The 15,942-nt window shown below is 37.2% G+C and overlaps 1 protein-coding gene across 5 annotated transcripts in view; it reads right to left on the reverse strand.

Annotated features, from left to right (window-relative positions):
* The window catches only part of DDC (dopa decarboxylase), a 277,543-nt gene continuing 261,601 nt past the window's right edge, over positions 1-15,942 (reverse strand). For all 5 annotated transcript variants that reach the window (XR_011556802.1, XM_070727177.1, XM_070727183.1 and 2 more), the window contains one exon: positions 1-1,716. Coding sequence is in view for 4 of the 5 variants with exons in the window: in XM_070727177.1 (XP_070583278.1) it covers positions 1,507-1,716 (210 nt within the window). In the remaining variant the exon portion in view is untranslated. The remainder of the gene's footprint in view (positions 1,717-15,942) is intronic.

A 15,942-nucleotide genomic window follows, 5' to 3' on the forward strand; every position in this document is an offset into this window, starting at 1 on the left:
TGGTTTTCTAAGTTGATATTGTATTTGACAGGATCAAGCAAGCCCTCAGATCCCGTTCAGTGGAAACATTCTAGAGGCATAAATAAATAAGCAGTTATACAGGAAAAAAAATACACTCTAGTACATTTGATTATATAACAGTAGAAATCATAAATCAGGATCTGTCATATAATGGGTATAATGCAAGGCACAATTACTTCAAGAAAATTACACAGAAACATTAACTTGCAACAGTATTGTTGTTATAGTCATGGTGCCAAACTTGAGTTTATTTATTATGTTTATATGCCAGTTTGAGGTGACTGATCGAGTTATCAATATTTTCATCATTTTTTAAAAGTATCATCAATAATTCTCTATACTTACAAATTTATAGCAAGAGAAAGATCTATAGCAAGAGACAAGATTACATAGTTTTACTTCAATTATCATTTGTTGGACCAAAAGATTAATTCAATAAATGGTTCTCAAATAATCTCAGTTCATTAAAAGCCTGTTTGTTTAAATAACAAAAGTTAAGAAAAGGTAACAATAAAACCCAGGGGTTTTTTTTCTCAGAAAACCTCTTTATCAAAAAAAGAGAAAAAAGAATGCTAGAAAGGAAAAACCTGAAATTGAAAATATTCAAAGGCTGAAATGAAAATTGCAATATCAGAGGTAAGATGAATGTTATCAAGAAAGAAGCAGTGTCTATTGTCCCTCCATTTTTTTTAGTTTGCTGCACTGCAACAAGCAACACAGAGTCTTCTAACTAAGCAAACATTTATCTAATATTATTAATTAGTCTTATCTTTATTATTTGGTCTTATCTGCCAAAAGGCATCATCACTGACCTAAAAAGACAGTTTATTGCAGGCAGATTGATTCACTTTTATATTCTGCCAATATCCATAACCTAGAAGATGTTGGGGCCAAACAGATCATAATTGTCAGGGCTTACGGTCAGGTTGGTACATATTACGGTCAGGTTTGTACAAGGTTTTGCGCATTTAGCCTCTGATCACCAATAACTATTATTGGTAACTCTTGCTTAACAACAATAATTGGAACTAAAATTTGATTCTAAACAGCATTATCATAAAACTTGATGTCACATGTGCCACTTAGCAACAGCATTTCTGATGCTCTGGTTGTTATGAAAATAACTACAGATTGTTAAGCAAGGATGTTATGTGTCACCATTTGCAACATCCTGATGGCTTCTCGATGAGCTTTGGTTATCAGAAGCAGGCAAATAAGATTGCAAACAGCAATCACATGAGCAAAAGACACTGTGACAGGCATAAAAATAAGGATTACTCATAACTACTATTCAGTGAATGCTATCACAAATTGAAGTGGTCACCAAACAAATAATCATTAAATGAAGATTATTAATATTACACTTTTATCTATAAACCCACTCAATTACAATATTGTCTGTTCTTGGTAGTAATAGACAAGTATCAGGCAGGACAAAATTTATGTTATCTTTTACATTTGGAGTTGAATCCAGCTCTTTGTTTTTTATTCAGTACTCTCTTTTTGTGTTTTCAGAAGTACACTTGCCATAGTTGTGATGTGCTTCCAGGCAAACTGGATATGAGAAGATTCCACTGTGCGGGCACAAATTGCAAAACGCAGCACAAATTTTCCTCTCAGATGACATGGAACAAGATGAATCTTCCTGGCATCATTTATGTTTTTAAGAAGCACTTCATTAAGTTCATTGCTGCCCTAGAATAATGATAAAATATGGAATAATAGTTATTTATATTAAAACATGCCATTCTCCAAGTTGTGTCAGAGATACTTTTAAGCCCTTATGAAACTGTTACAGTGGTAAGACAAGAATAACATTATTCATATTTATGTTGACTGCTTTTCATGCAATATATATTGAGGTATACAGAATACCATTAGGTCCAGTTTATTTCAGCCAATGTGGCCTAAAGAAAAGGATGTAGATTTGTAATCATTTAGCCTTCTACATGTTTTCTTGACCCTTTACCATTTTTGCCAGTGTTGACTCCAGCTGCATGGATTATTTCTTGCAGTTTCCTTGCAAATTTTTTTGGTTTCTCATTCCTATTTCTTAGGATTAAGAGAAAGCAACTAGCCTAAAGTTACCCAGTTTGTTTCATGTCTAGTATAAAACTACAATTCCATACAATCATGGAATTGTCAGGCTGGAAGGGATCAACTCATGTCTAGATGAGCCCGTGGCCGGAGTCTTTTCCTTCTTGCAAATCTGCAGTGATTGTGCATCCACAACTGCAGGAGGCAAGCTGTTCTATTGGTTAATTGTTATCACTATCAGAAAGTTTCTCTTTAGTTCCAAATTGAATCTCTAGTGAGTTTCCATCCATTACTTCTTGTCCTAATCTCAGGTGTTTGGGCGAATAAGTTGACCCCCACATGTCTATGGCAGCCACTTGTGTATCAAAAGACAGCTATCATGTCACTCTTAATCCTTCTCTTTGTTAGACTACAAACCACTGTTCCCGCTAAGCTGTGTGGCTCTGCACAGATCAATGAACTGCTGCACAGCATTTTCAACTGCTGTGCAGTCAACACCCAACAGAGAAGCTGCAGGAGCCCAAGGCTCGGCAGAGAGGACTCCCCTCCAGCTCCTGACAGAGAGGGGGGAGCCTCAACTCATGTTACCTGCCCTCCCACTGAGCAAAAACTCCAGGCAATCCAAGTGCCTTTTATCACGTGCTCACTTCCAGATTGCTGCCACCACTACCCATTCACCTCTTCGCTCCCTAACACAAACCTTGCCTCTAATGCTGAGAGACTCTTCACCCCATTGATTCCGAGGGGCATGGAAGCTCCACCCATAGGATCACTTTTGGACTCAATTGGTCAGCCCGCTCTGTCACTTAACTTTGAACCAACATCCCTACAATTCTACCTTGGTGGAACATTTCCATTGGAGTGTTATGAAAGACAAAGTCGCACCAAATTTGCAGTTAGTCAGAGAAGGGAATGTCTGAATGAAGATTAAAGTGACATGAAACTCCTTAGACCAGGGGTCTCCAGCCTTGGCAACTTTAAGACTTGTGGACCTCAACTCCCACAAATCTTAAAGTTGCCAAGATTGGAAACCCCTACCTTAGACAGTTATTTTTAGTTTAAACTGATAAGCGGAGTTCTTTATTATTTCATCCACTGTATAACCTTACCCCCTGCAATTAGACATTATTTAAACAGGCTCAAATTAAATATTTTTGACACAGCATGAGGAAAAAAGAAGGAAAAACAGGATGATTAGCAGCCAAATGGATAGACTCAGTTACAGCAATGAAAGATAAGTTGTTTGAAAATCTAAAGGAATAGGTTGAGAACATCATCCTGGAGAAAACATGTAGACACTCCAATAGGAGAATTTCCTATTGAATGCTCTTTCTTCTGCCTCTTCTAAATAAGTAATTGTATTTTACCAGTTAGCACAGTAAGAGAGATTTTTTTAAAGGTAAAAATTCTGTTTGAAATAAGCAAATATATTCTATATGCTATTTAATAGATTTAATAATGATACAGTGGCTATAATAACATGACAACAGCATGAATTTTGATGCTAAGGATCTAATTTATTTAATTAATACAAATATTTTTTTGAGAAAGAGATTGGTTCTTCCTTGTACAAGGTGAGTGTTATTTTATAGAGGAAAGGTTGCATGATTAAGTATGGAGTAATTCCTGGTTTGATACTTATTGAGTTAGTTATGACCCTAATTTATGAGATAATGTTTAAATGGAAAATGTGAAGATTTACTATATGAAAGTCTGAATTAATCAGTTGGTTTGGAATGATGATTTTAATTATGAGATAATGTTTAAATGAAAAATCTGAAGATTTACTATATGAAAGTTTGAACTAATTAAATGTTTTGGAATAATACATGAACTCCTGATTATTAAGAAAATCTGATATTTATAATTAAAATGAATACAATATAATATTCTTGACTAAATGTCTAAAGGCCGAGTAGGGTTTTTTGGTTATGATATATGAAGGAATAAATAAAATAAACATTGAGGAAATGATCTAAGAGGGGAAGGAAGCAGCAGACCTAAAAAGGAAAAGGTATGAGAAATAAACAACTATTTTGGATTATAAACTATAGTGATTAACTGTAGGAGTTAAATTGTTGGATTACTTTGACAGTGAATCCAGAAGACAAAATTAGATACTTTTTTTACTGGTGGTTGCTTTCTTCTTGGGCGTTTTATACTTAGTATAATAGATTTATTTTAAATTTTATGATTTAAATGTTATAAACAACAGAAATTCTATCTATCTATCTATCTATCTATCTATCTATCTATCTATCTATCTATCTATCTATCTATCTATCTATTTATTTGAGTTGAAAGGGACCTTGCAGGTCATCAAGTCCAACTCCCTGCTTAAGCAGGAAATCCTACAGCACTCCAGCCAAATGACAGTCCAATCTCCTCTTGAAAATGTCCAAAGTTGGGGTGTTCACAACCTCTGCTGGCAGGCCATTCCACTGGTTGATCAATCTGACTGTCAGGAAATTCTTCCTTATTTCTAGGTTGAATCTCTCCTTGGTCAGCTTCCAACCGTTGTTCCTCATCTGGCCCTCTGGTACCCTGGAAAACAGTGTGACCCCCCTCCTCTCTGTGACAACCCCTCAAGTACCTGCAGACTGCTATCATGTCCCCCCCTGCCCCTTCTTTTCTCTAGGCTATCCATGCCCAGTTCCAGCAATCTCTCTTCATAAGTCTTGGTTTCTAGTCCCCTAATCATTTTGGTTGCTCTTTTCTGCACTTTCTCCAGAGTTTTTATGTCTCTTTTGAAGTGTGGTGACCAGAACTGAATGCAGTACTCCAGATGTGGTCTGACCAGGGCATTATAGAGTGGTATTAATACCTCTTTAGTCTTGGAGTGTATCCCCCTGTTGCAAAATCAGCTTTTTTAAGCCAACCAAGCTGCAGCAATTGCACAATGAGAGGATGGAAAGAAGCTTGGAAACATCTGGGAGAAAAAGTAAGTACAGTGCTGGAGTGATGAAGAAAGAATCTAAGAGATGTGCTGGTAAGTGTTGGTGTTTATTTCTTTTTATAATGGGAACAAAAATTTGCTGGAAAATGGAGAGGAAGTAACTATTTAGTGGTGAGGCAACAACAGAATCCTTCTGGAGTCAGCAAAAAGCCTAATATCGGATATTTAAGATACTTAAAGATACCTAAATTGCATTATTGAAGTATTTTGGAAGATTTGCCTTTTGTGTTTTAATTATTGAAGAGAGTTAAGCATCAAGAGAATAAGCTTACGGAATTAACAACCTGTTGGTTGGAAGAGTTATTACAGGGGAATTTTGGTTCATGTTTTAACAGCTGTCAGCCTTGGTTTTGGAATCTCTTATCTGTTGTGGTTGCAATGATGGAACAAACTTTTAATTTACTTAGTTGTGGGAAGAAAGGACTGTATCAGTTGTTGTTGGTAATAGAAAGGAGTGTTGATAGAAAAGACTTTTGAACTGTTGGACATGGGGACATGGCTATAGAACTAAAAAAAATGTGATGAAAGGACAACCAAGTATGTTAAATATTGAGGATTACTATACAATGGACATAATGGTTGCAATGGACACAAGAGAATTATGGATATGACTTTGCAACATGAAAATAGGACTGAGAAAATGCGGAGATGACAGCAATTGCATTAAATATACGAGCGCAAGGAATAAAAACAATTCAATTCAATTTCAATTCAATTTATTAGATTTGTAAGCCACCCTTCTCCAAAGACTCGGGGTGGCTCACAACATAAACAAATAAATAAATAACACAAAAACAAATAAATAAAGAAGAGCAAGTGGAAGAAGATTTGGACAACGATAAAGTTATAAAAGAAGAATTTTTGATAAATGAATGAACTTGAGGCTAATGATTATTTGAATTATATTGTTATTATATTGGGAATTACAATGAGAAAGAAACAAGGATGGATTAGGGGAAAAGGAATGAGAAAGATGAATTAAATAGTACTTGTAAAAATAAATAAAGTAGGGTATGATTATTAAATTGAGATTTTATTAAAAAGTTTTAAAATATATAAATAGGGAAAGATTATGATTATTATTGGGATGAACAATGAAAATAGAAAATTGAGATGATCACATTGGGTTTATAGTGATATATTGATGATGAATATACTGAGATACAGTGGTACCTCTACTTATGAATGCCTCTACTAACAAACTTTTCGAGATACGAACCCGGTGTTTAAGATTTTTTTGCATCTTCTCACAAACCATTTTCTACTTACGAACCTGAGCCAGCGCCGCTGGGATGCTCCACCTCCGGACTTCCATTGCCAGCCGAAGTGCCTGTCATTCTGCTGCAGGGATCTCCCTTTGCTTCCCCCCGCTGGGAATCCTTGCATTTCATGTTTGCCATCCATCTGAAGCGCCTGTCATTCTACTGCAAGGATCTCCCTTTTCTTCCCCCTGTTGCTGGCCGAAGCGCCTGTCATTCTGCTGCAGGGATCTCCCTTTGTTTCCCCCCGCTGAGGATCCCTGCATTTTGTGCTTGCCATCCATCTGAAGCACCTGTCATTCTGCAGCAGGGATCTCCCTTTGCTTCCACCCGCTTGCCGGTGCCACTGGGATGCTCGGCCTCCGGACTTCCGTTGCTGGCTGAAGCACCTGTCATTCTGCTGCAGGGATCTCCCTTTGCGTCCCCCTGCTGGGAATGCAACAGAATCCCTGCAGCAGAATGAGAGGCGCTTCGGCCAGCAATGGAAGTCCGGAGGCGGCTATGGATAGCTCCTCGGACTCACTTCCAAAATGCCGCTCACCTGCTGCTACGTTCTCTGCCTGATATCAATTCTAAATGCCATTCCCCTGCTGCTATGTTCTCTGCCTGATATCATTTCAATATGCTCTTTCCCTGCTGCTACGTTCTCTGCCTGATATCAATTCTAAATGCCCTTCTCCTTCTGCTACGTTCTCTGCCTGATATCACTTTAATATGCTCTTCCCCTGCTGCTACATTCTCTGCCTGATGTCACTTCAATATGCCCTTGTCCTGCTGCTACATTCTCTGCCTAATATCGCTTCTAAATGCTCCTCACCTACTGTTATGTTCTCTGCCTGATATCAATTCTAAATTATCATTATCATTATCATTATCGTTATCGTTATCATTATCGTTATCGTTATCGTTATCGTTATCGTTATCGTTATCGTTATCGTTATCATTATCATTATCATTATCATTATCATTATCATTATTTAATAGACTTGTATGTGTCCCCTCTCTGAAGACTTGGAGTGGCTCGCAACAAATAAGACATGAGATACAAATCCAATATTAAAAGCAATTTTAAAAACCCTTATAAAAAACAGTTATATAATCCATATAATCTCCCTCTGGGTCCCACCAGACAGCATTGTTTTGTCGACGGGACCCAGAGAAGACCAACTCTGTGGGACCTAATAGGTCACTGGGATTCATGCGACAGAAGGCGGTCCCAAAGGTATTCTGGTCCGATGCCATGTAGGGCTTTATAGGTCATTACCAACACTTTGAATTGTGACCAGAAGCTGATCGGCATCCAGTGCAGGCCGTGGAGTGTTGATGAGACATGGGCATATCTGGGAATGCCCATGATTGCGTTCATGGCGCATTCTGCAAGATCTGAAGTTTCCAAACACTTTTCAAAGGTAGCCCCATGTAGAGAGTGTTGCAGTAGTCGAACCTCAAGGTGATGAGGGCATGAGTGACTGTGAGCAGGCACTCCCTGTCCAAATAGGGTCAAAACTGGTGCACCAGGCAAATTTGTGCAAACACTGTCCTCGCCACAGCTGAAAGATGGTACTCTAATGTCAGCTGTGGATCGAGCAGGATCCCCAAGTTGTGGACCCTCTCTGAGGGGGTCAATAACTCCCCCCCAGGGTGAGGGAGGCAAAACCTACAGCCACTCCATCTTGTCAGGGTTGAGTTTGAGCCTGTTGATACCCATCCAGACCCTAACAGCCTCCAGACACTGACACATCACTTCCACTGCTTCACCTGCTGCTATGTTCTCCACCCGATCTCACTTCCAAAATTACCTCTTGCCCGCCGCTTCCTGCAGTTACCATCTTTTTTTAAAGCCTTAAAGTTCTGGATTTTCCTAATTGGTTTGCACGCATTATTCACTTTTACATTGATTCCTATATGAAAAATTGCCTCTTCTTACGAACTTTTCTACTTATGAACCTGGTCACGGAACCAATTAAGTTCATAAGTAGAGGTACCACTGTATAGTGAAAAGAAAGTAAATAGAGTGAGAAATTATTATTACACTTGGTTTATAGTGAAAAATACAGAGTAGGGCATGATGATTACACTGGGCTTACAGTGAAAAATGAATAGAGTAGGGCATGATGAATACATTGGGTTTACAATGAAAAATACAAATACAGTAGGGCATGATGATTACACTGGGTTTACATTGAAAATATAAATAGAGTAGGACACAATGATTACACTGGGCTAACAGTGAAAAAATGAATAGATTATGGCATGATGATTATACTGGGTTTACAATGAAAAATACAAATAAAGTAGGGTATGATGATTATACTAGTTTTACAGTGGAAAATACAAATAGGCTATCCATGCCCAGTTCCTGCAATCTCTTTTCGTAAGTCTTGGTTTCAAGTCCTCTAATCATTTTGGTTGCTCTTTTCTGCACCTTCTCCAGAGTTTCAATGTCTCTTTTGAAGTGTGATGACAAGAACTGGATGCAGTACTCCAGATGTGGTCTGACCAGGGCATAGTAGAGTGGTATTAATACTTCCCTGGTCTTGGAGTGTATCCCCCTGTTGATGCAGCTTAGGATAGTGTTGACTTTTTTGGCCACTGCTGCACATTGCTGGCTCATGTTTAGTTGATTATCCACCAAGACTCCAAGATCTCTTTCACAGTCACTACTGCTAAGTGGGGTTTCTCCCAGGCTGTATGTGTGTCTAGGTTTTTTTTTACCAAGGTGAAGGACTTTGTTCTTGTTGACGTTGAACATCATGTTGTTAGTGTGGGCCCGTAGTCTTAACCAGTCTAGATCTTTCTGTATTTTGAGCATGCCCTCTAGGGTGTTGGCTACCCTGCCAGCTTGGTGTCGTCTGACAATTTGATTAGTTCCCCTTCAACTCCCTTGTCCAGGTCATTGATGAAAATATTGAAGAGTACAGGGCCCAGGACAGAACCCTGTGGTACCCCACTGTGTATCTTCTTCCATGTGGATTTGGAACCGTTGAGGACAACTCGTTGCGTGCGGTTGGACAGCCAACTGTTTATCCATCTGCATATGTTGTAATCTACCCCGTTTTTTTTCTAATTTGTGGATTAGGAGGCTGTGGTCAACTTTATCAAAAGCTTTGCTGAAGTCCAAGTATATGAGGTCTACTGCATTGTATAGGTCCACTGATTTGGTTATGGTGTTGAAAAATGATATGAGGTTGGTTTGGCATGATTTGTTTCTGACAAACCCGTGCTGGCTATTGGATATAATGTTGTTTGTTTCTAGGTAGTGGCAAAGTTGGTTTTTAATTATTTTCTCCAGTATTTTTCCAGGTATAGAAATCAATCTGATTGGTCTGCATTGGTAGTTGCCTGAGTCAGTCTTTTTCCTTTTTTGTGGATGGGGACTACATCAGCTTGTTTCCAGTCTTCCGGAAGGTCTCCAGTGGTCCAGGATTTTTCATAGATGAGGAGAAGTCGTTCTGCAATGCTGTCTGCCATTCTTTTAGGACTCTGGGATGAAGTCTGTCTGGCCCTGGTGATTTGTACTTGTTGAGCTTCCACAAGTAGTCCCTTATTGTGTTTTTGTCTATGTTGAGTTCAGTTCCGGGGCTATTTGATGCACACTTGCAGGTTGGTTGGTAGGTGGTCCCATTTTGTGCGAGCACTGATGCAAAGTAGGTGTTGAGCAGCTGTGCTTTGTCTCTGTTGTCTCTGATTTCATTACTGTCTTTGTTTTTTAGTGTAGTGACTGTTTCCTTGATTTTCTTCTTGTTGTTTATGTGCTGGAAGCAGCTTCTTTTGTTGTCTTTGACTTTCATTGCAAGGTATTGCTGGTGTTGGGCCTTTGCTGTTTTTATTTTTTGTTTGCAGGTTTTGGCTGTTTGCTGATATTTGAGAAGGGAAAACATAATAGAATGAGCGAGTAATGAAAGAAATTAATTTGATTTATGCCCTTGGAATTGATATAGCCTTCACTTTTCCCTGGTATTGCTATTGCAATGGTTAGATATAATGTAGGATTTTTATATGTTTGAAGGTAAGTAATTTGGTTTTTTTCTTCTTAAAGGACAATTATAAAATAAGGGTTAAGAAATATACATGAAACAAATAAGGCTCTATGGAGATGATTGAAGCACTATGGCCTAAATGTATTAAATGAGAGAAAGTAGTTTACAGAATATATTAGCTAATAGCGTTTTCTTTTCCGGTTTCTCCTGGAAGTGACGTCTCCAAATACACAGATCTACTAACTGCAGATTCAAAATTTCTTTCCCTGAACTTCTTCTTTTCATTTTATCATTCTTCTATATTTTGGATTTAACCATTCACTGTTTGATACTTCATCACTATTTGACAGGGAACAACTTTCCATATTAACTTAAACTCCCTGAGGCTCTTCTAATTCACTGTCTCCTTCGCATAGATCTCCACTGCCATCTGATAACCTCCTTAATCCAGGATAAATTAAGGCACCTGTTTATTCATCTTCAGAATCAGACATTTCCTGAAGCTGACAGGGATCACTCACAACAAGTACAATTTCTTGTGATTTTGACACTATCTTTCTATTGATGCAGTTTAGGACTGCATTGGCTTTTTTGGCAGGTGCAGCATAAGCAATAATCCACTGAAGGACACACAGATCCTTCTCACAGAGACTACTATTGACCCAGGTACTATTTTTGTTTCCTGAGTGATGGACCTAGCCTTTTCACCACAGAAATGCTTTTTGTTGGATAGCTAGTCAACTCAGCCAAGATCCTTCTGTATTTTTAGTCTATCTTCCAAAGTGTTAGCAATTTCCCCCAGTGTTGTGTCATCTACAAATTTGATTAGCGCCCTTTCAATCCAGAGGTAGAATTCAGCAGATTCTGACATTTCTGGAGAACCAGTAGTGGAAATTTTGAGTAGTTCAGAGAGCCAGTAAATACCATTTCTGGCTGGCTCTGCTCCCATCTATTTTCTGCCTCTTGAGTCCCAGCTGATTGGAAGGAAATGAGGATTTTGCAGTACCTTTTCCCTGGAGTGGGGAGGGAATTGGATTTCAGATTTTCCATTATTGTTTTTTTTAATATGTTGTGAGCCCCCCCCCCCCCAGTCCTCGGAGAGGAGCGGCATACAAATCCAATGGATGGATGGATGGATGGATGGATGGATGGATGGATGGATGGATGGATGGATAGATAGATAGATAGATAGATAGATAGATAGATAGATAGATAGATAGATAGATAGATAGATAGATAGATAGATAGATAGATACAGATTTTACAGTATTGTTCCCAGTAATGGGTTTCTAAAGGTCCGGCACCGTACCGATAGGAGTCTGCTGATGACATCACCAACCAGGTAAAGTCGGTGCTGGCCCTTTGACACCACCATCCTTTTCTTTTCTTCTGAGCATGTGTAGAAGTCGAGCTTCCGGCCCTGTGCATGCAGTCTCATCTTGTTTTTGGCTTTTAAAAAAATGTATTGAATTTATTTTATTTTTTATTTACTTTTCCTTCAGAGCATGTGCAGAAGCTGAGCTTCCAGCTCTGTGCATGCGGTCACCAACTTGTTTTTGGCTTTCTTTTTTTAAAAAAGAAATTTGAATTTATTTTATTTTATTTTTAATTTATTTATTTTTTATTCTGACATGTGCAGAAGCCCAGCTTCTGGCCCTGTACATGTGGTCACCATCTTGAGGAGGCCAGCCAGCAGAGAGATAAGTTAGAATCCACTCTGCTTGGGTCCTCTTAATTTTTCAGCCCCAGAAGTGATGCTATGGCAGCTGTAAAATGCCTTTATTTCTCCTATTTACAGTTAGACAAATGCCTCCATTTTTATTTTGTTTTCCTTTCCACACCTGAAAAAGGAAGTGAGGGGAGAAGAAAGATAGCTCAGAGCCTCAGGCCATTGCTGTGTTTTTTTGCTCCTATATTTTGTTTAAATTAGAAATTTTACCTTAAGTCTTTTGCTTGCCTGCAATCAGACTGTGTGAGAGAGAGCGGGGGATGGGGGAGGAGGAAGGAAGGAGCTGGTGCACATTCACACTGTGAGATCTTTAGATGAGTAAAACTTGAAGCTTATATTGGATGCTACACTGCTTTTTTAGTATTCATTCAAATTCATGCAATAATCTAATGAGACAATTCTTAACTGCAGTATTGACAGCAATATAGATTAACTGAAGCAAGGAATCTTTCTATCTCCATTGTGCAATAGAAATATGGAATAATCAGCTACAGTTTGCTGCAAGTACATATGGCAAATCATTCAGCCTTTTAAAATATTAATGCTAAAAGGGCATAATGTTTTTTGGCTCTGATAGGAAATATTTAAATCCTAAATATGCCTACTAAAAAAAGTCATACTGAAATTAAAAAATTATTCTATTTTCAATATTTGTAAATTAGGGTTACAGACTACTAAATTAGTTTGTTTCATACATCCAATTAGTTTACCCAGCACTACGTAATGCCTTTAAAATCTAGAAAACCATACATGATTGGTTTGATAAATTAAGAGGCACAATCATTTAACTTTCCAAGAATGCAATTTGTGATGGTGATTGGCAGCATGCTTATTGTTGGTTATTTTTCACTAAAGATTATATAAAAGAAAAGACCAGGTATGGGAAGAAGAAAAATGTCAGTGATACACTGATTGTCATAGGTATCTATGACCTCAGGCCTGGGCAGGAGGCTTGAGGCGGACCCCAAACTGACTGCAATTTAAAAGGGGGAGCAGCAGCCCGGCTCAAGCCATTGCACCACAACATGCAAATCTTTGGCTGCTTAACACTCTTTTTTCCCCCCAAATCTTTTTATTGTTTTATAGATGCATATATCACAAGTTGTTTATTCAATTTACAGATCTTATCCAGCTTATTTTTTTAACCTGTTACAGTTGTTATATAAATAATATTGTCTTAATACTATGCAATATCAGACAAGATAAGAACATTCAGATGGTATTTTTAATTTTTTGGGGTTTGTACTGCTATTTTGTAAAAAGTTATATAAATATTTTCTTTTGAATCCATTCGTGCCAATTGCTCCACATATGTTTGGATTCATTAATTCTGTTTCCCTTAAGTAGGTTTGTCATCTCGTCCATTTCTGCACATGTATATATCTTGTCTATTATTAAATTTACATTGGGAGTCTGATCATTCCTCCATGTTTGCGCTATGGCGATTCTTGTCGCTGTGTTTATGTGAGTCAATAAGAACAGAGTTTGTTTAGAGTATGATCTTTTTCAAATTCCGAGAAGCATGCCCTCGGGAGAGTATTCTATTTCCTCCTTTGTAATTTCCTTTAACCATTTGTGAATTGTTTCCCAGGTTTTTTGAATTTTAGGGCAGGACCACCACATATGGAAGAAAGTACCTTTTTCTTTATTACATTTCCAGCATATGTTTTGTAGTGCTGGGTAAATTTTGGCTAATCTCGCCGGTGGTAAATACCACCTGTAAAACAATTTGTAATAGTTTTCTTTATAGGCTGATGATAAAGTGATTTTAGTTATTGCATTCCATGTTTTTTCCCATTCTGCTATATGAATTTCTCTTTGTATGTTTTTCTCCCAGGCTACCATTGGATTTTTAATCATCTCTTTTTTGTTCTCCTGCTCTAGTAAAATCTGATATAATTTAGTTATCTGTTTTCCCTCACATCCTGTTAAGATCTTGTCCAGAGTTTGGGTGGAATTTGCTATACCTGGTGTTTGCTTATCCTTATTAAATCTGGATTTTATTTGAATGTATGTCCACTCATCAATCCTGTAATTTTGTAATTCCAATTCTTGTTTGGTTTTTAGTTCCCCATTTGGGTGTAGGATATCTTTATATTTAATAGTCTTGGTTGGGTCTATCAGATTCGGGTATACTATGGCTTCCATAGTAGATAGCCATCTAGGAATTTTATTGTAAAATTTCTTTTTAATATCATACCAGGCTTTAATGAGAGATTTTCTTATCATGTGTTTGTTGAAGGTAGTTTGTTTTTGTTTTTCATCTCTCCATAAGTAGGCGTGCCATCCCATCTGTAAATCGTGACCTTCAAGTACCAGTGTTCTTTTATTTGTGAGATTGATCCACTCTTTTATCCATGTTAGACACGCTGCGTTGTAATATTGTTTTAAATCAGGGAGTCCTAGTCCTCCTCTGCTTTTGGTATCTTGAAGGTATCTAAGTCGGATTCTAGGTTTCTTATTTTGCCAAATGAATTTTGAAAAGATTTTATTAATCTCCTTGAAAAAACTTTGTTCAATATTAATGGGGGCAACTTGGAACAGGTAGAGAAATTTAGGCAAGATGTCCATTTTTATTACGGCAATTCTGCCTAACATGGATAGTTGCAGGTCCTTCCATTTTTCTAGGTTTTTGTTAGTTTCTTGTAAAAGTTTATCATAATTGTCCTTTTTAAGAGATATAATTTTATTTGATAGTATTAGTCCCAAATATTTAATTTTTTTTTTGTTTGTAAGTTTGTGGTCTCTTCCAATTTCTTGGTTTGTTTTATAGTCATATTTTTTGTCATAAGCATCGTTTTTTGCTTATTAATTTTTAGTCCTGAGAGTTCCCCACATATTTCTATTTCTTTAATTAATTCTGGGCCAGATCTTATAGAGTCTTCTAAAAAAAATACAATATCATCAGCGTATGCCTGTAATTTGTACTCTTCATCTTTTATCTTGATTCCTTTTATTTCTTTATTAAGTCGGATTTTGTTTAATAGTATTTCCTGTATTAATATGTATAGTAATGGAGACATTGGGCATCCCTGTCTTACCCCTTTTTCTATTGAAATTAGTTCGGTCATGTCATTGTTAATTATCGCTCTGGCTGATTGTGTTGTATAGGTATTTCTGATAATGTTTTCAAATTTGACTCCCAGATTTAATTCTTTGATTACAGCTATTAAGTATTGCCAGTTGACGTTATCGAAAGCTTTTTGCGCATCCAGGAAGGCAAGGGCTACTTGTTCTCCTGGATGAGCTTCGCAGTATTCTATAATATCTAAAACTGTCCTTGTGCAATTTGAAATTTGTCTATTAGGTAGAAAGCCATTTTGGTCTGGACTGATTATTTTATTAAGTATATTTTTAAATCTTTCTGAGAGAATTGCCATAAAAATCTTGTAGTCCGCGTTTAATAAAGATATTGGTCTGTAGTTTCTTATTTTTTGTTTATCCAAGCCTTCCTTGTGTATCATTGTGATGTATGACTCCCTCCAAGTATTCGGGATTTTAGCTTATTCCAGGATTTCATTGTAGATTTCTAGCAGTATAGGTTCAAATAGTTCTTTATTATGTTTATAAAATTCTCCTGGAAGTCCGTCTGGTCCTGGTGTTTTATTATTTTTTTGTTTTTTTAGAGCCAATTGAATTTCCTGTACAGTTATTTTCATGTTTAAAAGTTGTTTGTCAGGCTCTTCTATCTTTAGTATATTGTTCTCGTTTATATGTTTGGCCTATTTTTGTAAATTCTACTAATTCCTCTTTGTATAAATTTTGGTAATAATCTTTCACTATTTCTTTTTTCTGCTGTTCATCGTATTGTAGTGTTCCGTTTTTATCTTCTAATTGATAAATTAGTTTATCGCTTCTCGCTTTTTTAATCTTTTGTGAAAGCCATCTACCCGGTTTGTTGGCCGATTCGAAATGTTTTTGTTTTAAGTATTTTATGTTTTTGGCAAGTTCTTGTTGTTC

This window comes from Erythrolamprus reginae, chromosome Z (genome assembly GCF_031021105.1).
Source record: "Erythrolamprus reginae isolate rEryReg1 chromosome Z, rEryReg1.hap1, whole genome shotgun sequence".
NCBI lineage: Eukaryota > Metazoa > Chordata > Lepidosauria > Squamata > Dipsadidae > Erythrolamprus > Erythrolamprus reginae.